At 35.8% G+C, this 27,551-nt stretch overlaps 1 protein-coding gene across 1 annotated transcript in view; it reads left to right on the forward strand.

Annotated features, from left to right (window-relative positions):
• Dpyd (dihydropyrimidine dehydrogenase) overlaps positions 1-27,551 on the forward strand; it is an 849,196-nt gene that overhangs the window by 174,992 nt on the left and 646,653 nt on the right. Inside the window, exon 4 of the mRNA XM_021158977.2 lies at positions 13,211-13,298. Coding sequence (XP_021014636.1) covers positions 13,211-13,298 — 88 coding nt within the window. The remainder of the gene's footprint in view (positions 1-13,210; positions 13,299-27,551) is intronic.

Raw genomic sequence — 27,551 nt, forward strand, 5'->3', positions numbered from 1 at the left:
GTCNATGTTTNCTNTGNTATCTTCTGCACCTGAGATTTTTTTTTCTATCTCTTGTATTCTATTGGTGATATTTGCATCTATGACTCCTGATCTCTTTCCTAAGTTTTCTATCTCCAGTGTTGTCACCCTTTGTGATTTCTTTATTGTTTCTATTTCCATTTTTAGATCCTGGATGGTTTTGTTCATTCCCTTGCCTGTTAGGTTGTGTTTTCCTGTAATTCTTTAAGGAATTTTTATGTTTCTTCTTTTAGGTCATCTACCTGTTTACCTATGTTCCCCATATTTCATAAGGGAGTTATTTATGTCCTTCTTAAAGTCTTCTATTCATCATCATGAGATGTGATTTTAAATCAGAGTCTTGCTTTTCTGGCGTGTTGGGGTAACCAGGGCTTTCTGTGGTGTGAAAACTGAGTTTGGATGATGCCAAGTAGATTTGATTTCTGTGGCTTATGTTCTTGCCCTTGTCTCTTGCCATATGGATATTTCTGGTATTAGCTGATCTTGCTTTCTCTGACTGTGGCTTGTCCATCCTGCAAGCCTCTGTGTCACTACACATGGGAGAACAGTTCGCTCCAGAAGGAATTTAGGTATGGCGAGTTGTGGTATAGGGTGAGCTCTGGGGTGCAGACAGAAACCAGTAGGATCCTGTCCCCAGCTATTTCTTGGTTCCTGTGTCCTGATGGCTCTGAGAGGGCCCCTCCTGGGCCAGGAATTTGAAGAGATTTGGTGGTCTTACCTGTGCTTGCAGGTGTGTAGGTACTCCTGCGAAACCAACTCTCTTCTGGTGCTATTTGGTTATGGAGCGCTGTGGAGGAGGATCGGCTCCAGGCGCAGACAGAAACCCAGAAGGCTCCTTTCCTAGGCCTCTCCTAGGTTCCTGTGTTCTGAGTGTTACCAGAGGGTTCCTCTGAGCAGCAGGTAGTCGTACTTGTGCTCAGAGGCTTGTCCGCACTCCCGGGAGTGTAGCTCTCTTCATGCACTCTTTGGGTATAGTCCTGGAGGTTTTAAGATGACTCTTACAAAATGATGATGGACAGAGAATGGAAGAAGATACTTATGTAGAAAAATTATCAAGTGAATGTTAATGTACATAAAGTATTTAGGGATAACCTCTGTCCTTCAGGCAAGATAGAGTCACAGATACCTCAAAGAAGTATAATAAGTGTATTAGAAACAGGGCATACTGGAGTTTGATGGGTAGACTGGAATAAAGGAATGAAAATAAGAATTATGCAGCATAAGGGTGAAGCAAAGAACCAGAGAACCATTGATGCACAAGTTTTGAAATATGAAAACTAACATCATCAGTCACAAAGAAAAACTCAAGAAGTATAACTGAACTTTTTAAATTCTTTCTGCCTATTCTGCTGAGTTATCATGCCCCATTTCCTTGGCAGAACTAAGGAATTTACCTTTGTGCTCTCTCTCTCTCTTTTTTTTTAATTGTTTTTTTTTTTTTTGGATACACTGGCAGTGACTTTGTGTTTATATATATATATATATATATATATATATATATATATAGTGTGTGTGTGTGTGTGTGTGTGTGTGTGTCACCAGGTTTGTTCATGTGAGTACAATCCCCACAGTGGCCAAAAAAGGTTTCTGGTTCCCAAGAAACTATCCTTAAAGATGGGGATTGGTTAAGCAGCAGGGGTTCTGGGGAACAAACTTGACTGGGGTGCTTATGGAAACCCATTGAGAAGATGACATGTAGTACTGCATTTTGAAGGATGTCTGTGAACATAAGGCAGAAGAGAACTGCAGCTCTGTTTTCTATATTGAGGGATAAGCAAGAGCAATGGCAGGAAAATGGAAAGAATACAATCTCTTTAACTAAAAATACTACCTTTGGATAAGCATTGCCAAAATCAATACTATTCTGTCCTCTTACATATAGAACTTTAACAACATCTCCTCAATAAAAAAGGATTTATGCACCCACTATGCTGGGAGAACAGATTAATATCTTCCTAGCTTGCAAAGCAATTTCCTCTCAGTGGGATTGTTCTGAAAAGTTCACTTAGAAAAGTATATGGCAGGGAGCAGGTGAGAAAATTCACTGCATGAATGAAAAGTTAAGACATAAGAAATTTACTCTGAAATTATTTTAAAATGTCCTCTTAAACTAGAAATTTCATATATTATTTTCACATATGAATGCATTTATGTGTTAGAAACATACCCATATTAGATATGTAGATAAATGGGTCAAAATAATGACACCTCTACCAGAGAGGTTCTCTCCACCTATGAGGTTCATTTTTCATCCAGCCTGCTCACCCCTGAAGCTTCAGAACCACTGCTCACAGATGAATTTGCCTGTACCACCCACATGCAGAACTTGGTGGCTGAAGCAGTCTCATCAGAGTGATTCATAGTGAACTAAAAAAGAGGTCACTTGAGGAAGTAAGATGCTTGCCTTTTTTTTTTTATTTTTTATTGTATCTAACTTGTACTATCTGGGTGCCTGCACAGTACACAGGTCTGATTTCCCAGTATAGTTCATTATAAGACGCATTAATGTGCATAAACAACATGGAGTTAATTCCTTGTCATTCCTGCTGGTTACACATTTTCGTTTCTTAAAACCCTATGACTGACATTTAAGTTGAAATATGTTTTGTTTTCTACTAGAGATTAATTGAGTGGCCGTTATGACAATATCATTGTTCATGCTGATCAGAAATGAAAAATTTTGTATAAGACTCACAGAGCATTCACCATAGTTTTTATCATAACAGTGTGCTTCCTAGAGCTCATGTCTGTGTGATGCTCTCCAGTGTTTGTAGATAATTACACAATCTACTGCAGCTATCTCCATTTTGAACAGTTACCACACATAAGCCTTGTTCTGAATCTTTCCTGTGTATTTCTCAAATCCTCCCATCATATTATGGTATCTAGAATATACTTTGTAACTTTAGATGAGAAAACTAGCATATAAGGATTTACATCACATTCCCCTGACCACAAAACTAATTATCAAGCTTTATCTAAATACTGTATCCATTGAACTGCCTTGCCCCCTGTATTCCTGTGTTGTATTGAATGTTGAATACAGACAAAAACAGAGCAATTGAAAACTGAGAAGAGTGAAATCTAGATCAGTGAATGAAAAGCACTGGATGAGAGTGCTCTCAAACAGGTATACTGTCTAAGACTTACCAATATGTCTGCATCCAATAAGACAGAAGAGATTCATATGGGACATATTGCAAGACCTATATTTATTTCTGAAGATGATCAGAGAAATAGATAGCAGACATTTAAGATTCATTGTTAACCATGTTCTCCAGAATGCCCAGGGACTGGTTTTGTCTTGGATGTTTGATCCTCACTTACACTGCATAACAAGCTACTCTGGGTTTTATTGCTTGGAATCACGTGACTCACCAGGTCAGAGCACTGAAAAATATGGAAAAAACAAACCCTAAGCTTGGTTGTATGGTTTTGAGAAACTAAAATATGTAACCAGCAGGTATGACAAGGAATTAATTCCATGTTGTTCATGTACATTAATGAGTCTTATAATGAACTATACTGGGGAATCAGACCTGTGTACTGTGTAGGCACCCAGATAGTCCGAGTTAGATAAAAACAAACAAACAAACAAACAAACGGCATGCATCTTACTTCCTCAAGTGACCTCTTTTTTCAGTTCAGTATGCAAGCAAAGATGTAGGAAGTCACAAGGAAGTGGAGGGAACCAAGACTATGCAGAGGCATGTTCTAAATGCTCTGTACTTTTTGTAGGACTGTTCCTTACATTTTCTCCTTAAGTTGCAAATTACATCAATAGCTTGTCCATAGCTCATGTGCATGTTTGTGCAAATGCAAACACACATGCACACACATGCCATGAAGGAACAAATCGTGCTCTGATCATCCCTCCGCTAAGTGAGATTCAAGCATCCTGGCTTGGGTATTTCTTCTTCTTTAGCTTCTTTTGGTCTGTGGAATGGAGGGTAGGTATTCTGTACTTTATGACTTATATGCACTTAGAAATGAGTACATACTATGCGTATCCTTTTGGGTCTGGGTTACCTCACTCAGGACACTATTCTCAAGTTCTATCCATTTGCATAAAAATTAAAGATGTTTTTGTTTTTATAGTATTCCATTGTGTATAGGTACCATATATTTTTTATTCAATCTTCAGTTTTGGGACATCTTGGTTGTTTCCAGTTGAACAAGTGTTTTTGTGGGATGATAGACCATCTTCTGGGTATATGCCCAGGAGTGGTATAGCTGGATCTTGAGAAATATTCTTAGTTTTTGGATGGAACTTGGGTACTCTTATGGAAAAGTTGGGGAAAGGATAGATCCCCCCCAAGGGGATAGGAACCTCATTAAGAGGCCTAACAGACTCAACTACCCTGGACCTTCGGTTGCCCTCAAAGACTAAGCTATCATCAAACAGCGTACATGGGCTAGAACTAGGGCCCCCAAATATATGTGGCAGAAGTACTGATGAGTCTTCATCTTGCTCCCCCAACAACTGGAGTGGGGCTATATCTAAAGTTGTTTGCATGTTGGTTGAATAAGTTCCCTTAACTGGGCTGTGAAATAGGATGCACCCAGCTCTTTGATGTGCCAGGATTACAGGCAGGGTATGGAGTTGTCGGGGTGGGTGGGAATCTACCCTCTCAAAGGAGAAAAGGAGGGTGTGGGCAGAGGGATTGTGGGAGGAGTACAGGGTAGCAATCTGGATGTAAAGTGAATAATAAATGAATAAATTAATTAAACAAATAAAATCATCTCTTGAACATGTATACGTGGTACATGTACCTCAGGTGACATTCCAGTTGTCTGCTTTGGTCTTTGACACAAAATCTCATTAGAATTTGGGACTGGCTAAATAGGTATGTAGGGATCCACAGGTTTCTGCCACCTCAATGCTGGATGTAAAGATGAACACAACTACAGTTGGCTTGTATTTTTGTATGGGTCTTGGGGACTAAACCCAGGTCCTTGTGCTCAAATGACAAGAAGTTTCCTTGCTGACTGTTTTCACCAGCCCAACACACTACTTTTGAAAGTTCTAACTAGCTTTCCTGTATGGATCTGACATCTTTGGGTGGAAAACGCTGACTAACAATGTCTAACAGATGCTTTCAGTGGTATGGCCACTGGTCTCTAATGTGCTTACATCAATGCAAAGGTGTGATAGAAGTATATTATTTACATAAAACACATTATACAGAAAAATTAAAAATGTTGACTTTAACGTAAGTTCGTTTATTCTAAAATATGCAGAAATATAAACATTTACAACATTTTATTAGTTTTTTTAAAAAGAGTTTCATATGTGTTTTGATTTTATATCCCTCCCTCCCCGTTATTATCAGATCCATTTTCATTTTCTGTCCCTCTCAACACTATGTCCATTTTTTTCTCTATCAAGGTTAACTTTTACTTCCCAAGTATCCTTGGACATATGGTCTTTCAGTAGAATATTGTTGAATTACCAAGTTGACTTACTTTAGAGAAAACTGACCCTTCTAGAAAGCAACACTTGTCAATTGCACCTTAGTTAAGTCAGGTTTTGTGTCCAACTTCCTCTTCATTGTTGGGATTGAGCCTGGCATGGGTCTTATGTATGCTGTTGTAATCTTTGTGAATTCCTATGTGCAAGTGCACAGCTATGTCCAAAGAAGAAGTGGATTACTATGTCCTAGTATCCACTGCAAGAGCCCCTCGAACTTACAGTCTGACATAATGATCCCTGGGCACTTTAAGGAGGAAGTGTGCAATATATATTCCATTTATTCTCTGTACCTTGGCTAGTTGGTTTTCTCTGATCATTACCTACTATTTATGGAAACTTCTGTGAAGGGTTGGAGATATGTCCTAAACCATGCTTTATACTTATTTTAATTTTTCTTTGAGAATTTCATACATTACATATTTATTATTACTATTATTATTATTACTATTAAATTTTATTTTACAGTCCAGTCATTACCCCCTGCCATTCTGCCCTCTGACTGTTCCTCGTCCCATTCCTCCTCCCCTGTCTTCAAGAGGATGTCCCCTCCACATCTCCACCCCACCAGACCTCCCACTTCCTTGGACCTCAAGTCTCTGAAGAGTTAGGTTCTTCTCTCACTGAGACCAGACCGCCTATGCAGTCAGTCCTCTGCTGTATATGTGTCAGGCCTCAGATATTCTATAATAGTCTCTCTCATTCTACAATTACTCCCAGATCTTCCCTCCCTTTCTTTCAACCCACTTTCATGTTTTTCTCTCTTTAAAACAAAAACCAACGAAAGGAGAAAAATTTTAATTGAAATAGCCAATGCTACTCCATTGTGTGTGTGGGGTTCCCTTTTGCAGCAGCTTTGTGTGTGTGTGTGTTTGTGTGTGTGTGTGTGTGTGTGTGTGTGTGTGTGTGTGAGTAGCCCCTTGGCTTGGGGTAAGATTTTGTGCCTTCTCTGCTAGGAAGTTTTCTGGCTTGAACTTGTGAAGGTCATATGAATGTTTCATAAAATCAGTGAGTTCATATGTACATCTATCCTCTTCTATATGGAAAATTTTATTTCCTTAAAAATTTTCCACTACATTTGGCTCTTAAAATCTTCACCTTTTCCATTCATATCACTGAGCATTGTGGATAGTAATCAGATATGAAGGCCTACCTTCTAAGTCTGTCATTCCCAGCTACCTTCAAGCTGCATGACTCTATAGTCATAGAAGAAGCTCCTTGAAAGATGCACTGAATTATGGATGAAGCCATAGGTCATTAGGAACTGCTTTAATGCCATGTTAATTCAGCAAAATAATAGTAGTAGCATTCTTTCTTGTGGTCTGTAACTGAGCTATCTAATCAATGGATTTTATTTTTTATTATTTTATGCCTTATTAACAAGATGAAATATGGTCAGGCAGTGGTGGCACACGCCTTTAATCCCAGCACTTGAGAGGCAGAGGCAGGCAGATTTCTGAGTCCAAGGTCTGCCTAGTCTACAGAGTGAGTTCCAGGACAGCCAGGGCTACACAGAGAAACCCTGTCTCAAAAAAACAAAACAAGCAAAACAGAAAACAACAAAAAAGATGAAATATGGATTAATCCATAAATCTCCAAACTGTAGTTTGTTCCTCCTCTAACATGTGTGCCATGAAGGCGGCAATGGCTGTTTCTTCCAAGCAGGTTGCTATTGTAGCTGTCAGGTTTTGAGTTGGGTGAGCTTAGTGATTATTTCTATATTCCAGTCATATATATAGTTTCTAGCATTTTGAATGCTATGCAGTAGCAGTGGACTTTATGTCATGTGGTTGCTAGATTTCTCTGTATTCTATGCCATACCTATGCTGCTGCTTCTTCAGTAAGATTTTATGATCAAGTTGTACAGGATTACAAATAGCATTGGCAATAGCCTGTATGTTTCTGGGTTGTCCTTGGGACAACCATGGGCCCTCAACTCAATAAGCTATACTGTGAGGGGGGATGATTTTGAAGCATCTAATGTTTTATTAAGATTTTGTGTTCCCTACTATTTGATGTCTTCATTTAAAGTCTTTTATGTTTGTATATAATTTTGGAGACTTCTAGAGTAATAGGTTTTCATAGGGCATTTCTAAAGGCCTTTAGAATTATTTATTTTTCTCACATTAATTTATTTTAAACCATTGGTTATGAGAAAATTTACAGTTTTCTTATGTATTATAAAAATGGGAAGGAAAATAATAACTTATGATTTATTTTTAGATGGATTGTTCTTATCGTTCACTAAATATTTTGAGCATCAGTTATTTATGAATTATAGACTCCTCTAAATTTTCCCTTTTGAATGGTTCAAAAGAACTTTTATTATTTGAAAGGATGCCTAATATGTAAATACTTAAAATATGTTTGATGTCATTATTTAATGTTTAAAATGAAAACTTATGTTTGACAGTAACTTTTATACATAAATAGTTATTAAAACACTAAAGACATGGACATTAAAGTTGGGATATAAAGACACAGTGATGCCTCACACTCAATCCAGTCTCAATAGGAAAGCTCATGTGTTGCTTTAATTTATTTTGTTTTGTCCTGTTCCACTGTCATCTCTTGGAGGCCGCCTTTTGTTTCGGAAGAAATGTTGAGGTAGTGGGTCTGGGGGGATGGCGGAGATGGTGGAGATGGCGGAGATGGCAGAGATGGTGGAGATGGTGGAGATGGTGGAGATGGCGGAGATGGTGAAGATGGTGGAGATGATGGAGATGGCGGAGATGGTGGAAATGGCGAGTGGAAAGGAGAGAAAACTGTGGTTTTGGTACATTGTATGAGAGAAGAATATATTTTCAATTAAAAGAAAAAAATTACAAAATAAATGAAGTTATTTTTTATGACGTTGCTATAGTTTTTAACTGGGTACCAAAAAGAGTGTTAGAAACATTCCGTATCAGTGCTAGATATACCTTTGCCAGAAAGACACCCCTCCAGGCATGCATATATATATATATATATATATATATATATCCCTGTTTGGCTATTATTTTTAAAAATAATAATAATTTAGAAATATTACATCATTAGTTATTACTAGCATATAATAACACTAGCATATATTATATGTCTGGTTAGTGATTATAGAGAAGGAAAGCTAAGATACCTACTATCTACTGTGCCTTTATTAATATTTCTTCCAAATGATGAACTAACATCAAAGACCTAAAAAATCCAATATCAATTGAGAAAGATATCAGAATGTTTATATAATACTAATCTGACCAATTACATTATATTAGTATGGCTTAATGTAGATTATACATAAAACTGATAGCTTCATTAAATCAAAGCTTAGCAAAACTTAGTATACAACGAGTCAAAAGTTTTCAGTAGATGTGTATGTATATTTGCGTGCACATAGGTAAGTATGTGTTTCCTGAGAAACTGTCATTTAGCTTTTCAAGTAGACAATTCTTTAAGAAGCATAGTTTAAAGTTCCAGCTGTTCAGAATGTTTATTAGTAGAAGGAAGTGTCTTTTCTCCTAAACTGTGTGAAGAATAAAATTATTTTCCTCATTTATTCTGAAGTAAAATGATCCATATTCCTCGTGTCTGTTTTCCCTGCAGAAAGATCTCAAATAAATATTTCTAGAATAGCTTTGTCCCTTAAGTAATAGAGCAAAAGTTTCCATGTGCCTTTTAAAAATCCCCTTAATCACAAAAGATTAACATTTATTAGGCATTCCACATATTGCTTTTAATGAAAGCCATTGTTATTCTGTGTGCTAAATATGAAAATAGAAAGTTTGTCATAGTAAAATATATGATGTTTCACTACTTTTAAAAATAATGTAGTGTACAAGTTTAGTATAAATTTAATTATCTGCAGATGAAAATTACTACATAATTATCTCAACTAACTTTTGCCCCTACAGTGAATTTAAAAATAAACCTTATTACAACATAGTTACTGCGCAGGAAAAAAGGGTTCTTAAATGACTGAAGATACAAACAACTGTAATTGAAATGTTACTTCTGAGGAACAATTTACTGAGCACTGTGGTTTACCATAATTGTTGACATATCCCCTTAAGTACTGTGTCTCTGATTTCTTTCCTGGCATCAATCATTTAAAGCAATTTAGGAAATAACATCTGGACATACATTTCTGCTATTTTATTTACATCATTTGCCTACATCATTAGAATTCAGAACTTTTCTGATTTGGTACAGTAAATATACTCTGTAATATCTATTATGGCATTGTCAAAGGATAATTTATTGTGAGATAGAAAAATAGGTCAACAATAATGTCACTTGATGATTCCCCCTCCCCAAGTTTAATAAAACATCTCACCAGTATGCATTCCAGTACAGTGGTTGATATTTTATTAGGACTACCTGGCTATAGCAGTAGTGTAATTACTGAGCTGTCAGAGTGATAAGTGGGATTAATGGCAACCTGATGCACTTTAGTCTGCAGAGCGCTTAGAGAATTGCAAGATGGTATTATTATCAGTCTGCCCATTCTGGCATATTCATGGCACCAAAAGGAAAAAAAAAAGAATGCTACAATTCTGGTTTGCATTGCCCTGCCTCATTAACATCTGACATTTCCAACAGCTGTTATTTGTGAACTAGCTCAATAATAAAAGGAAAATTATTTGGTAAAGAGGCTTAATAACCACAATGAAAATCCTTACATTGTCAGTGCTGTTAAGTGAATCTGTTTATGTTGAATTTTCTTGGGAAGGACAGGAAGACATTGTGCATCTTAATTCAGTTCACTCATATCTGCAGGCATTATAAGATCATTTTTAGCTGTACATTATAAGTTGAGTTGGGTGCTTGAAAGAGGAAATAAAGTTGACTAAAGATAACTAGAATCTTCATGGTGTTGTCTCTCTGGCTGTCTGGTTCCCTCCCTCCCTCACCCTTCCTCCCTCTTTCCCTCCTTTCCTTCCTTCTTCCTGTTTGCTTACCTGCCTACATGCCTTCCTCTCTTCCTTTTTCTTAATGTGTGTGTTGGTGTGTATATGTGTGTGTGTATGTGTTTAGCATACACATGAATATATATACTAATTCGTTATAAAGTGACAAGTATTTTTAAACTGTTAATATAGTATATTAGGTGAGAAAGTATGACATAACTTTATTATTTTGCTAGTATTTTGACTTGTGTTGCACTGCTACTTGGTAGAAAGCCTTTCACAATACTATTAATGACCACCCTATTTACCTACATAGCGTTTCTCATAGCATATTACCTTGCTTCAGGTTCAAGGGCCACACTGGGCGAATCTTATTTTCCTGTTGCATAACTTTGTGATGTATGTTGTAGGATGTACTTTTAAGGAATTTTTTTTTAATGTTTCTGTTGTTCTCAGGGAAAGTGATTTGTGGGGAAAAATACCAAAGCCTTCTGAATGCATAAGTATGAGAAGATAGGAACCCAACACAATGGCAGATGTGACTAACAATGGTATTCAGAGCAACGACAGGGGAGAGGTTTAATAAGTACATTTCACAGAGGACAATTGATTATGAAAAGCCTTCAGTACTCATTGTGAAAATTTTAATTTAGAGAGAAGGCTAAGGGCATAAGCCATAGAAAAGAGACCAGATTTAAAAACAAGATATTAATTAGGTTCTGAGAAATTGCTTCAGACAATGAAGAGGATGGCCATACATAGGAATGACAGGGAGAGATCTATTGTTTCTTTGAAAGAAATGAACTCAGGTCTTTACACTTGGAAGTGGATAAAAATGAGGGTTTTTGTTCCTATGTCAGTGAATGATGTTGGATTCGTTTTTAGACAAATTCTTACAGAATTCTGGTCTTCTAACCCACGTGACAGTAGTATACTCTCTGAAGTTGCACCTCCAGGGTAATTTCTCTTTTCACCCTCTCTTATTTAGGTTACATTAAATCCCATCATGTTATCTTCCCTGAGGTAGTCTTTCATCTTTAAACCTTGCCATGTACCATTTCCACTCTGGAGTCATTTTTTTTTTCTTTTCCTAGGCTTACAATCATACATATTTTCTTCATTGACATCCACCAAACATCCAGGCCCTCATTAAGTATTATTTGTCTTGGCAAATCTTTTTCTGAATACAACTCAAGTATTACTAAGCACCCATATGCTCTCTTATTAGGTTGTATTTTGTTATATCTTAATTTTATCCTGTCAAGGCCTACAGTGTTCTTTATATTTCTACAGTTTCTTTTAGCCCTTTTAGCTTTATACTAATACCCCCTTGTTATGCTCTCCTTGTTTTCTGTTCATTTATGTAACTATAATAAAAGAACTGAAACCACATTTATGCAAAATAAAGACATTAATTTATTTCACCATTTTGGAAGTTAAAACCCAAACCACATGAAGCAGGTTATCATGTGAGCCTTATGAGGGATGCTGCATGTGAGAGATACCATATATCAATAAAGAAACTCAAAAAGAAACAAGGAAGGAGCCAGGCTTATTCTTTTATATGTAAACTCCTATAAGAGTGGACATAACCTCATCATTTTTTTTTCTGATACCAGTACCATATGACTTATCTTCCCAGTAGACTCCACTTGTTAAAGTTTTTATAGTACCTTCAGCACTATCTCTATGAAGACCAAACTCCTAACATATTAATACATGGTAAATAACCTCAATATATCACATAAGGAGTCAGTAAATGATTATTAAATGAGTGAGTAAATGAACACATGCAAAACACACACACACACACACATGCGTGCACACACACAAACGCACAAATGAAGAATGGTGAAGTGTTTGCATCTGTATCTGTTCCACAATAGCATTGTGGCATTAATAATCTCACAATGTGATTATTACTATCAATTCAGAGAACACTAACTTGTACATACCAGAAGCTCATATCAGCTTCTCAAATAGCACTTAGGTAAACTAACCTCCAGGGATGTTTGTATTTTTTTTCCCCATGAAGAATATTCTGAGTTAAAATTGGGATGTAAGGGAAGTTCACTTGGGTAGAGAGTAGGTTGCTGTGGAGCAGTGCTCTATGCTAGAATAAGGAGTTTGCATCTCTAAGCTGCCCACTCACCTCCAATTACATGAGGCCTACCACAAGCAAGGGAGACCTTGACCTTATTTCTTTTCCTTAAGAGGATGACAGCTGGGGAAAATAAATGCTTTATTATTGGAGGGTATACAGTGCATCTGGGCTAATTTTTGAAACAGTTGCTGCAGAACTCACTTGTTCTGTGAGTGGACTATACTCTGAAAATCACTGGAAAAATAGAGTAGGAGAGGAAAGAGGGAGGAAGGGAAATCCAGAATATCAGGAAATTCATAAGAAGAAGGGAAATAAATGTGTTATAACAGTTAAAATATAATATCTTCTTTGCATTTGCAGAAAAATTTGTGGTCTCTAAGACATATGAGCTTTGTCTTTAACTATTGTGTATAGTAAACTGTATACTGGTAGATGAAAAGGTATAAGATTCCCTAATAGAATGATGGATGAATCTCCAGAATGTACCTTTTAAAACTAGGAACAGTCTCAAGATGAGAGGATGTTAGAAGGCCACTATTCCACATATTTCAAGAGGTATAAAAACTTTAGAAGACATAAACTAGTATTTATTAAGTCACTTTAAAAATGCAGGCTTAAAAGTTTAAATTTTAGTTGTGTTTATTAAAAGTTTACTCTGGATTGGTATAAGATAACAAATGAAAGTCAATGTCATTTTCTTTATCATTATGTGAACATAGTCATTCTCTTCCCTAGATGCCTGAAGTGCGCAGATGCTCCCTGCCAGAAGAGTTGTCCCACATCTCTTGACATTAAATCATTTATCACAAGTATTGCCAACAAGGTGAGTCTAGAGTTCATGACATGAACCATTGTACTCATGAGCTCTGAACCATTGTACTCATGAGCCCAGAGCAGATGTCGTTTCTTGTTCAAGCTCTGCAGAAGATAAATCCAGTCAACATTTCATCTTGAGGGTGGATCTCAAGTTGCCACCCTTAGCCAAGAAGCTAGTTGATTGTTTCTGTGGGGAGGAGAGTTGGTATTCTTTAAGGCACTGACCACTGGGAGGTCAACTATGTTCTAGTGGATGGCTATATAACTGTGAGAATATAGACAGAACAAATTAGACTTCAAGGGTTAAAAAAATTAAAAGGACATGAAGTTGGCCATGAGATGTGGTAGTGCTGAAAGGAATTAAGGAATTGAGAGGAATCAAAAGGGAATATGATCAAACACATTGCATGAAATTTCCAAAGAAAAGATAAAAATACTACAGATGTTTTGAGTTAATCAGCAGGTTGCAGGGGCAGGACATTAGCATTTGTAGTCATATTTAGTAAGATTTAAAGTGTTAAAAGTGGCTGCTTGATATTAATCCAGTGAAAACAATTTACCTCATTATTTGCTTCTATGATGGAAATATAGCACTGATTTTCCAAAGTTGTTAAAAAGTGAAAAATATTTTCTATGCATATATCCTGTTATTGATATGAAATTTCTATCCTTCTTTGCTTAATTTATCAAGCCTTACAGAAGTGATTTTATTATTACTAATATTAATTAGTCATTAATTAATTAGCTAACTAATATTAATTAATGTCATTGCTAAACATGAAGAGGTTCTTGCTGTACCATGTCATTTTCATTATCATCATCTTCTTCATCTTAATAGGATATAATGAAAAATAACCAGAAAAACATTTTTGAAATAAATACTTAATTGTAGTTTGTTTTGGTTGATGCTGCCTTCCATGTAACCCAGGAGAATAGTACATGCAACATGGATAAAATAAAGAGTGATGAACATGCTTCCTTGGGAAATGTTATTTAGCCTTAGTAAACAGGCACTGTCTATTGAAGAAAGGAAATGGAAGCAGAAAAATAAATTGTGAATATGCTGTAAAAACTGTGAATAACATATTCCATGATTGGGTATAATCCCTTAGTAACTCGAAAATCTGCATTTCATTTTCAAAATAATTCTGGAAAGGGGTCTATTTTTAAATATCATAGTGTCCAAAATATTTTTCAGTGTGAGAACTTTGTTTTACTTATTCAATAATATCCTGTGGAATGTACATTAAATCATTGTCATTTAAAAAAGGGATCTTACAGCCGGGCGTGGTGGCACACGCCTTTAATCCCAGCACTCCGGAGGCAGAGGCAGGTGGATTTCTGAGTTCGAGGCCAGCCTGGTCTACAAAGTGAGTGCCAGGACAGCCAGGGCTACACAGAGAAACCCTGTCTCGAAAAAAAAAAAAAAAAAACAGGATCTTACCAAAATGGACCACGTTTGAAAATATTCTTTGAAAACAAATATCAGAATTCATGGTACTCATATCAGAAATAAGGGGATTGGTTGATGGCCATCAGTCTGGAAAATCATGCTAATTAACTTTCCTTTGTTCTGCCCCACTCTGGTAGTGTCTAAGGTAACCTAATATATACTCCTTCGACTTATTTAAATTCTACACAGATTAAGTTCTTCACAGGAACAATGACAAAAAAAAGAATAATGGCATTTTTCAAAGGGTTTATATCTCATCATAGAGATATGTGAATCAATTTTGTTGTTGGTGGTGGTGGTGGTGAAAGTCCTTCCATTTGTGGCTGGAACAGAGACTCAGTGGTTAAGAGTGTTACTACTGCATTTGTCGTGGATTGGGTTAATTTCCCTGGATCAAAATTGTAGCTCAGAACCATGTATCATTCCAGTTCCAGGTTATCTGCCATACTTGTCTGAACTAGGCAGGTTCTGGGCCTATATGAGATATAGATACAAACATATAGGCAAAAACACTTATAACACAAAATACAAGTAAGTATTAAACAATAACAGCAGCAACAACAACAACAACAAAAACAAAACAAAACCTCTTTTCATTTTCTTAATTTATCAAAATGCTGGTGTTTATTCAAACATATTTACGTATTCATTCAAATTTTCAAGATTTACCCTTTATCAAGCTATTAAATAACTTTTATTTTTGGTGTATCCCTGAGGAATGAAAGCTCAAAATTTTATTTTCTTCAAATCTTGAAGGGTTGAGAGATGTACTGACTGTGTACAATGTAAAGACTATCCCACCCGACTCTGTCAGTGGACTACAACACAGGAGGGGGGTTCATTTCAGGGTGAGAGGGTAATTGAATCCCCTGACTCAGTGAGCCTTGTGCCTCTGGGAAAAAGATGTCGCGGGTGTTGTATTGTGTTAAGGTTTGTGTGATTCACTGGATTTTATACCAATGCCTCCATTCTTTATTTTCTTACAAACTGGATTACAACTCTAGTTTCGAAAGCTACACTCTGTTCTATTGTCCTTCCACAGCCAGCTTCTCTGTCTCTCTAGCACAGGCTTTTGTTGGCAATTGTCTCTCTCAATTGGAAGTGCGCATTTCACAGTTCTCAAACTGTGAACACTGGGCTATATTTCTGGATAGTTGTCCTTTTGAGAAACTCCTTTACCTAAGAGAGCATGGAACCAATCTATAAGCATAATGGGTAAAGGTCTACTAAAGTATTCATTTCATGATCCTGTATTTTGAATAGAAGTAATTTGTTCTCTTTGAAGCTATTGTGTTAAATGATAAAATATTGATTTCTCCTTCCCCCTTTGCAATTTTTTGTAGACTCATGTAGCTATTAATTACTGATAAATTTAATAATGCACTTGAGATAAAAGATTCCCAGGGCGATTCAGTTTTTTTGTGGCTGAGACACAGCTCAGTGAGTAATGCGCTTGTTGTCCACTCACGAGGGCCTGAGTTTGGATCCAAGATCACACAGAAAGCCACATAAGATAAAGTCCATCTGCACTTCCAGTATCCCTACAGTGCGATGGGAGTGAAAGCAGAGTTGGAGAATCCCTTGGAACTCTTGGACAGTTAGTCTGGTTTATTCAAATGCAGATAAAAAGGGCCTCTGTAGCAAACAAAGTAGAAGGTCAAAACTCACAACCAAGATTGTTCTTTGGCCTTCTGCAAGCAAGCCGTGACATGCACACACCATTCTGCAGATACATAAATGTGTGCTTGCGCACACACACACACACACACACACACACACACACACCAATTAGGGAAGTCTCATCTTTCTAGTAGATATATTGGTATACTAGAGTTGTGAAGGCAACTTGCATACAACTCAGAGGCACACAGAAAATTTACGTGCAATTACTATTAAAAGCAATACTTCTATTTCTGCAAAAAGTTCTCTTGGTATGTATGTGCATATGTTTGACATGTGTGTTTGACATATATCACCACAGACCTGAGTGAGGGGACAGCATCAGCTTCTGCATTTGCCTTTCATTTTCAACTGCAAAGCGATTCATGCTCTCACAAATGACATGCTGGTTATCTTTTCTGGAATGGTTAACACAAACTATAGCTGGAGTTGCATTATTTTTTTAATCAAAAATTGCCAACTGCTCCTTGATGCCTAGAAAGTCATGTCTGAACACATGGTCAGCTATTGGGAGTTCTCCCATTTCGATATAAAACAAACCGTGTATATCCAAAATGCCCAAAAGGCCACAATTTATCACTCAGTAAATTTTAAATATATAATATTTTATTTGCTGGACATTAAAAGAAACTTAATCAGCTGGCCAATGAAAGACAATTTCAAGAGGGCAATGTACATGCACACACACATACACACACATACATATATAGTAAATATTTTAGTATCACAAAATTTACATAATATATTTCAAATTATATATATATAACATATATATATGTTTATTGATATAACAAAATTATATTACAAAGTTAGGTGTAATATTGTCTACAATTCTGAATATGCCCATGTGGCTTATGTCAGTAGCTCTAAACTCTTGTGCCAGGTGCAATAATAGGTGACCTGCCAGGAAATAGGCATCTATAACTCACTATGCCTATCACCAAAGCATTAATTTTAATGGCTCTTTTTGTACAGAATAAAGTATTTTAATTCACATTAACTTTATTCTCTTTGAAAGGACAGTATTCTGTGAGTGCTAATTGCATTTTTAAACAGTTGATATATTATAAATGCCATCTTCAGTTAATATTGTGTTAATTTTATTCTCATTTTGTCTATTTATGTTTGTATTTTTATCTTGGAATTTTTATGTGGAATCTGTTTATGTCCCTTGACATCCTTTAAAATTATTTAGTAGGTTTGTGTTTTTACAGATTTTACTCATTAACTGTTTTTATTATTCATTGATAATAAACTGTGTTTATTATTCATTAATGTAAAAAGAAATTCATTATCCATTGAATTCAGGGTGGCAATTTTCTTCTTTTATTTTATAACATATGGAATTATAAGTTCCTATATCTTCCATGATAGTATGTTTGAAATATTGAATCAATGTTATATTAATGTTCTTTTTCAAGATGGTGTCCAGGCAAGGCTGTATTTTGAAGTGTACTTTATCAATGGTATTAAGTACCTTTATTATGATTAATCGATAAGTAATTTCTCTCATCATTTTGGGAGATTATTTAATATAGAGACATATCTCATTCGATATGAAATGATTTCTCATCATTTCATTCATTCATACCCTAAAATATTATTACATATTAAAATTTATTATTATTTAAGGAAATTTATCTCTCATGAATTCATTTTTTCTTGCTCTGTTTTTGGAAGCGAAGAAGTACATTTTCATTTTCTTCATTTCTCTTTTGGATTGTACGATCAATTTCTTTACCAGTTTACTTTCTTAAAATAGTCCATTGAGGTTTGATCAACAATTGCATCTATTGTTCCTAAGACTTTTTAAAGTTATTTATAATCTGCCAATGTTTATTCGGTTTCTCATGCTATACAGTACAAACTATAGGTAAAATATTTACTTTTCTACTCTATAATTCCACTCTCCAGAACTGCTAAGATTCTGTTTATACCATCTGTTCTTCCTGCTCATATACTTGAATGCCTAATGATATACTTTTTATCCTGTTTTTTATTTGAACCTGTGACAGAACTTTTATGAAGACAGTTATTAATGCACATTTCTATAGAAAGGCTTTGTATTTGCTTTGGAGGAGAAGTACTTTCACCCTTAGTTTTCTTGAAGCACCTCAAACGACATTTCCTGCCTTTAGTAGTTTTGAAATCAAGCATGACCTGAGGATTAAGCTATACATAGTCATAGATATATACATATATATATTAAAATTATATTTTAGAAAACAATTTTTCAAAGCTTCTAAACAGGAAATCATATACCTAACAGATGTTTGATATACTTATCTCAGAATGAATAGTCATTGGTATAAAAACTTCCTATTTTTATTTTTATTAATCATTTTATTTTGTTTATATTTCAAGTATTATCCCCTTTCCTGCTGATCTCCCCTCCACGATCTCCTCACCTAATCCCCATCTCCTTTGCCTCTAAGAGGGTGCCCCCCGACTCCAAACTCACCCCTCTAGCATCTACCTTCTCTGGGGGCATCAAGCCTCCACAAGACCAAGATCATCCCCTCCCACTGATGCCAGATGAGGCATACCATTACTGCATATGTAGCAGGAGCCATGGACCCATCCATGTATAGTCTTTGGTTGGTGGTTTAGTCACTGAGAGCTTTGAGGAATCCAATTAATTTTGTTCTTCCTATGGGGTTCCTATGGAGTTCAGCTTCTTCAGCCATTCCCCTAAGTCTTCCAATGGCATCCTTGGGCTCAGTCTAATGGTTGGCTGTGAGGCTATGAGTATCTGCATTTGTCTTAGTCAAGTGTTGGCAGAACCTCTTAGATGACAGCCATACAAGGCTCCTGTCTCCAAGCACATCTTTGCCTTAGCAATAGTGTTGGGGTATGGTGTCTGCACTTGGAATGGATCCCAAGTTGGGACAGTTTCTGGATGACCTTTGTTTCAGCCTTTGCTCCATTTTTGTCCCTTCATTTCCTTTAGACAGGAACAATTTTGGGTTAAAATTTTTTAGATGGGTAGGTGGCCGCATCCCTCCACTGGGGGCCATGTCTATCTACTGGAGGTGGTCTCTTCTAGTTCTATCTCCCTGCTGTTGGGTATTTTGGCTAATGCCTCCCCATTGGATCTTGGCAGCAGCATCTCACTCCAGTGGCATCTGGGACTTTCTAGTGATTCGATAAGTTCTGCACTTCCTATTGCTACTTATTTCTATTTGTTCTCATGGTTCTTTTGACTTCTTTCTCATCTCTTCCCATACCTGATTCTGCCTCCCTTCTTTCCCCCTCCTCTTTTCCACTCAGGTATCTCCCTCTCTCTCCCTCCCAGGATTACTCTGTTTCCCCTTCTAAGTGGGTTTGAAGCATCCACACTTGGCCTTTATTCTTGTTAAGCTTCATATGCTCTTTGAGTTGTATGGTGGATACTCTGAACTTTTGGGCTAATATCTACGTATCAGTGAATACATACCATCTGTGTCTTTTGGGGTCTGGGTTACCTCAGGTTGGTATTTTCTAGTTCTATACATTTGCCTTCAAAGTTCATGATGTGGTCATTTTTAATAGTGGAGTAATATTCCATGTGTAAATATACCACAATTTTTGTATCCATTATTCCTTTGAGGGATATCTGGGTTGTTTCCAGCTTCTGGCTATCAAAAATAAGGCTGCAAAATGTTCTTGGTATATGTTGGAGCATATGCCCAGGAGTGTTATAGACAGGTCTTCAGGTGGAGCTTTTTCCTATATTTGGAGAAACTGCCAGATTAATTTCCAGAGTGGTTGTACCAGCTTGCAATCCCACTAGCAATGGAGAAGTGTTCCTATTTCTCCACATCCTAGCCAGCATATTCCCTCTCCTGAGTTTTTTATCTTAGCCATTCTGATTGGTGTAAGGTAGAATCTCAGTATAGTTCTGATTTGCATTTCCCTGATGGCTAAGGATGTTTAACATTTCTTTAGGTACTTATTGGCCATTTGAGATTCATCAGTTGAGAATTCTTTGTTTAGCTCTGTATCCTATTTTTTAAATTGGGTTATTTGGTTTTCTGGAGTCTAACTTCTTGAGTTCTTTGTATAGTTTGGATATTTGCCTTCTATAGGATGTAGGCTTTGTAAAGATCTTTTCCCAATTGCCTTTTTGTCCTATTGACAGTGTCCTTTGCCTTATAGAAGCTTTTCAGTTTCATGAGTTCCCACTTGTGAATCATTAGATCCTGAGACATTGGTGTTTTGTTTAGAAAAATTTCCCCTGTGCCAATTTATTCAACCCTCTTTTACAATTTTTCTTCTATTGGATTCAGTGTATCAGGTTTTATGTGAAGGTCCTTGGTCCACTTCGACTTGAGCTTTGTACAAGGAGTTACAAATGAATTGATTTGCATTCTTCTACATGCAGACTGCCAGTTAGAGCACACCATTTGTTGAAAATGCTGTCTTTTTTTTCTACTGGATGGTTTTGGCATCTTTGTCACAGATCAAGTGACCATAGGTGTGTGTGTGTGTGTGTGTGTGTGTGTGTGTGTGTGTGTGTGTGTGTGTGTGTGTGTATGTGTGTGTGTGTGTGTGTGTGTGTATTTGTTTTTGGGTTTCAATTCTATTTCATTGATCTACCTGTCTGTCTTTGTACCAATACCATGAGGTTTTTATCACTATTGCTCTGTAGTACAGCTTGAGTTCAGGGATGTTGATTCCCCAAGATTTTCTATTATTGTTGTGAATAGTTTTGACTGTCCTGGGTCTTTTGTTATTCCAGATAAAGTTGGGAATATCTCTTTCTCTCTCTGTGAAAAGAGGAATTGAATTGAGTTGGAATTTTGGTGGGGATTTCATTCATAGCTCTGACAAAGTGAGATTTTAAAGATTTGTCTTGTAAATATCTAAATTATTTTACTTCTTACAATGATCATATATATTTTGTAATATATGACGAATTACAATTAAATAACAAAGTAAAATTAAGAAAGATACTTCAAAATAACATGTAATGGCATTAACCACCTATTAAATTTCAGTGTGTATATTGTACAATCTTTCCCCAATCATCTTATTGTTCCAGAAATTTCCTGTCTTTTGCCTCACTCTAACTCCTTGTCCCTATCAGCACATACTTGTCTGTTTTTATTTAGATGTCTTTAACTTCTGAACTTTTGTTGTCTGTCTGTCTATCTGCCTTTCTATCTACATATTTCTATATTATTCTACCATAGGTGAATATCTGTTTCAATTGCAATGCTACATAGAATATATATTATGATTAACTATAACAAATTTCCTGATAGTACATTCATTTCCAGAATAGTCAATATTTTCTTTACATAGACAATTGCTCTTGTAAATCCAAAATGAATTTTCCAAAAGAGTCATATTCACATTATAATAAAATACTGATTTAAAATTATTAATAAAATGTATTCACACCTTGGTTCCATATAATAGTAACAACAGCACTAGTAAAGCTGCTAACAAAATATCTCATGATTAATTAATTTAATGTATAAATTCCACACACTGAATCTGATATTTTGCAGATTATTCATCATATTATGTTGTGTTCAATGGACCATTGCCTATTGATGCATTGGTGCTTACCTAATCTTCCCATTTTGTTTTGTGACTTATAGTTTTGAGATTGTCAATGATAACATTTTCCTTCTGATCAGAGTTAGTATAATTTATGCTTTTCTCCAGAATTTGTCCATTAGGTGAGTGTTTAAGTTTCAGATACTCTGTTAATTAAGGGAAGCGTTGGTCAAATATAAGTAACAAGCTACAGCCCATATGGCATCTTCAAATAAGTCAGCCTAACAATAATTTTCATTGTATAGCTTAAGCTTATTTGTTAATAACATTTTAAAATTATGTTCATATGTGTATAACTTTGTGTGGCTATATGGATGTAAGTGCAGTAGCCACTGAAATCAGAAGAGAGCATTGCATTTTTCTGAAGGCAGCTATGAACTTACCAGTGTGGGTACTTGGAACTAAACTTAAGTCTTCTACAAGAGCAGTGTCTGTTGTAGCCCTTGAGTCCTTTCTCCAGCTCCTTAACCCAGTTCTGCCTGAAAACAAAACAAAGCAAAACAACAACAAAAAAACCCAACATGATGACATTACTTGTATGATGGCACACAAAGGTAAAAACAGTCTTTACAAATGTGTTTTAATTATTTTCAAAACTGAGTAATAATAAGAATATGCCAGTATAAATTAAGGTAGTGGTCACATTTTATCCTTTAGAAGTCCCTACACAAAGGGAATCCAATATTAAGGAACACATAGCAGGTGACTTAAAATTTTTAATATTAAAATGTTAAAAAGAATAACTATAAGCTAGGCCAAAAGGAAATTGCATTTAACTGACATAACTAATCATTATATATACATATATTTTAAAGTTTATTTGGACTCATGCAAGGGTAAGTGATTCTTTACTTATTGCATATCTGTTTGATAGTGTAAATAACTTTACAGAATCCATGTGCAGTGTGCTTCCATCTGATATGTACTACATAATCTTCAGAAATAACATAGTCTTTGTAATTTAGCCTTAAAAATAAAGGGCTAAACAAAGAACAAATCTGCTTTCACAACAAAATTGCATAAGTACTGTTAACATCTTAAGTGTTGGGTAAATCCATTATACAGTGAACTTCATGTTAAGTTTATTTGTGGTTGGTTCTATGAAAACTATTTTGATAAATTGAAGAAATTAAAATAAATTATTACAATCAATACTAATTATATTTTTGAAAGCAGTGGTAGGCTTAAATTAGCATGCTTGGGATGGAGAACATTTTTGAGAAATCTCTTTGTACCCACTGTATAATAACACACTGTCTTACATATCACAGCATACTGTCACTTAAGAAATATCTCATGTTCTTGGCAATAAAGAGCCAACCCTCAAAAATAGTCTGACATTTTTTAAACATGGAAGAAAATAGTGGTGTGAAATTACAGTCTAGTTATAATTCCTTAAATAATCAGGTATGTGTTATATGTGGTGATTAAAAAATCACATATAGTAGTTAGAAGACTTACTAGCTCATGGCACCCACTGAATACATGAACACATCTGCATGCATGATGCATATACATGCATACAGTGCACACTATGCACATGAGTAGGCACAAGTCTTGCTATTCTAAATACTGTCTCAGATTAGATTACTCGAAATGCGGTTAGTTGATCTTTTTTTAACATTTGAAAGATAATTTTGCCATTAACATTTGTTATTGGGAAATAGATAAAATCATTTGTCTCGTTTTCATTTAAAAAATTAAGCAAAACGCAAACAACTGTGACAACAAAATTCTGGTATTTTTCCCCCTTTTTTCACTTTTCTTTGCTAAGCTTTGTTGTTCAGTGTGTTTTGAATTAACTGTGAAATAGGCTATCCAGTCTCACAGATGAGGCAGCATTAGGGTTTGGGATGACGTTCTTCAGATTGTGGGACAATTTGTAGTGTTATATCCAGAGCTTATACTTAAAAATACTAGAAAACTAATCTAATCTTATGTGTGTGTGTGTTTGCATGTACTATTAACATCAATATAGATTCATTAAGGGTATAATTCTCTTTTCAGTTTAACATAGTGTGTGCTTTAATTCATTAACCTGAAAAATAATTTAGTAAGAATTTAGGCAGCATGGTAACTCATGCCTCAAATCTAACACTACAGAGGCTGAGACAAATGGGTCTTAGTCATTTCAAAGCCAGGATGGGCTACAGATGCTGTCTTAAAAAAGAGAAAGTACTACCTCTTTGTATGATAGTACCTGTTGCTTTTGTATTAGACTTTGTTAGATAACCTGTAACTCCAGTTCCCTGAACATCCAATGCCCTCTTATGCCTCTGATGCATTTTGATCATCACAGTGAACATGCATACATGACGGCTTTCTTAGGTTTACTATTGCTGTTAGGAATTACCATGACTGAAAGCAACAGAGGGAGGAAAGGAGTTTATTTGGCTTATGTTTCAACATCACTACTCATCATGGAAGGACCTCAGGACACTAATTCAAGTCATGCTGGAACCTGAAACCAGGAGCTAAAGTAGAGGTCATAGAAGAGTGCTGCTTACTGGCTTGCTCATCATGGCTTGCTTTTCCTGCTTTCTGATCACACTTATAATAACCTCCATCCCAGCAGTGGCACACTCAGACAATGAGCTGGACCCTTCCCCATCAATCATTTAAAAATATACCCTATAGTTTGGCTTACAGCTCAATCTTATCAAGGCATTTTCTCTATTGAGTTGTCCTCCTCTTACATAACTAGGTATTACCAAGTTGACATAAAATTAGCAAGCATGCAGGCATTCATACAAACATATATAATAAAATACATCTTGAAAGGATAACCAAGAAAGAGAATTTAAATTGTAGTGTAATTATCAATAGAAATTCACTTTTAAATGTAAAGTGTGAAAGGAAGATGTTAATCTTTACATTAAACTAGTTTCTCTGATGAGAGCATTCTTATTCACTAGTAGGTTATACAATATTTGTCAGTGATACTTTTAGAATTCTTACTAATTGTAAAATATTTGTAAGTTGCACTTGGAGTATTGTACCTTTTTTTTTAAACTGTAATGATCATTAATTCTTATATCTTCATTATATGTTTACCTCAGTTCTGGTATGTTGATATAAAAATTGACCCTATGCCTTTGAAGAAATTTAAAAAAAGAATTATGGTAAATTGTTTTATAAAAAATCGATAGTGTATGTGAAATAAATCATTCATGCATCCCATTTGCCTTTTCATGGTTTTAACCAGAAAGAATATGAAATTGTATCTTTCTACATGTGTTATAAAATGTACTTTTATTCTTTTTCTGTATAATGTAACTTTTCATTCTTACCACACACATTTAGTTCATCATTAAAAATTCTGGAGGTCTTTATTATTCTTTGTACTTTTTATTTATTTATTTATTTTATTTATTTATATTTCAAAGGCTGTCCCCTTCCATGTTTCCCTCCACAAACCCCATACTATCCTCCCCTTTGCCTCTATGGGGGTGCTCCTCCATCTATCCACCCACTCCTGCCTCATCATTCTACCATCCTGCTTTGCTGGGGCATCAAACCTCCACAGGACCAAAGGCCTCCCCTTCCACTGATGCTAAATAAGTCAGTCCTCTGCCTCATATGTAGCTGGAGACATGGATCCCTCCATGTATGTATGTTCTTTGGTTGGTGGTTTAGTCCCTGGGAGATCTGAGTGATCCACTTGATACTGTTGTTCTTTCTATGGGGTTGCAAACCCCTTCTGCTCCTTCAGTCTTTCCCCTAACTCTCCCATTGCGGTCCACGGGCTCAGTCCAATGGTTGGCGGTGAGGATCACCATCTGTATTAGTAAGGTGCTGGCAGAGTATCTCAGGGGACAGCTATACCAAGATTCTGTCAGGAAGCACTTCTTGATATCAGCAATAGTGTCAGTGTTTGGTGTTACTGCATGGGGTGGATATCTAGGTGGGGCAGTCTCTGCATGGCCTTCCCTTCAGTCTCAGCTCTATTATGTTTGTCCCTGAATTTCCTTTAGACAAGAACAATTTGGGATTAAAATTTCTGAGATGGGTGGGTGAACCCATATCACAAATTGGGGCCATGCCTATCATCTGAAGGTGGTCTCTGTAAGTTCTATCTCTTCTTTTTTTCAAGCCCTAAAATGAGGATTATATTTTAGTATATATTTCCACAATTAAAGGGATTTTCTGTGATAGAACTCAAACCCAAGAATGTCTATCTCTGTGTATGTAATTATGTGTTTGAATATGTGCATTTGTAACTGTGTTTGCATGCATTTATGTATAATTGTACATATGTGTAGCTGTGTATATATGTGCCCATGTGTATGTGTGTTTGTGTTTGTGCATGAATAACTGCATGTTTTTATAAGCGTGTGTGTGTGTTTCAAGTTTAGCAACTCATAAATTCCACAAGAATGACATGTTAATTTCTTTACACTTTAAGTTTAACTGAGAAGAGTTGACTAAATTTGTAGTCCTAAAATATGTAATTATGTTGTATAAAATTTACCAAAACTTATCATATGCATGAGGATAGGACTGTCCTATCCTATCCCCCCCTTTACCTTATAAGAACATATTATGTGGTTAAAGGTTTTATTGATTTATTTATTTTTAACAAGATTTCACTAGTCTTGCTTTCCACTCAAAATTCTCTTGCCCCAGCCCCAGGCACTGAGATTGCAGCCATATACCACAACACCAGGCTCTAGGGTTTCTAGGTGCCCTGATAATACTCACCCAGGAACAAGGGCTTTTTGTGTGATCTGAGCATGATATATGTCTTTGCCAAATGATTGGAACTCAATATTGATGGATAATGACAGCTTTATACAAAGTAACCCTGGTGGTTCTGTCCCTAGCATGTGCTATTAAAGCCATTTCTTAACAAATTAATGTACAGCCATGTACTCATTCTTAGATAGCTTAAGCCACGAATATGAGTTGTGTTAATTCACTCTTCTCACACATGCAAACTTTCTGAGCTTTAGCATGAGTATTTTTTAAATGCAACAGATTGGAGAGTATCTTGGAAGGGTGCTTCCATCTGTGAAAACTGTCATTGGGAAAAGGAAGAACACTTTAAAATAAATCAACCAGCTGTATTGATAATCTTGTAGTGATATGAAGGCCTGAAGATGGTAGGACTATTTGTTAAATTAGTTATACCGCATGACAGAGGAGCAGGCTTGAAGAGCTTTTCAGTTCCCAATAATGACATCAAAAATCATTAAATTGTAGAGAAATCACACTAATGTAATTTCAAACTATAATTTAAAAATAAACACCAAAGTATTAATTAAAGTAGAAATTACCTTAAAATTAACTAAATGTCACATGGTGGGCTGAAGAATGTGCCATTAAAGCAGACAGGTACAAACTGATAATTTACACCTGAAAAAAATATAGAAACAGTAAACTTTTGATGGCTAAACTTTTGTGTTGATTTGCAAATAACCACTGTTTTAAACATAATTTTCCTCTCAGAGTTTTGGCCAGAGATATCAATCAACCATCCTGAGCTCTACAGAGATACTCAATTAAAAAAAACAACAACAATGACAAACAAACAAAAAATGAAAATAGTATCAACAACAATTAAGTCCCATGATGTATACC

Source organism: Mus caroli, chromosome 3, assembly GCF_900094665.2.
Source record: "Mus caroli chromosome 3, CAROLI_EIJ_v1.1, whole genome shotgun sequence".
Lineage (NCBI taxonomy): Eukaryota > Metazoa > Chordata > Mammalia > Rodentia > Muridae > Mus > Mus caroli.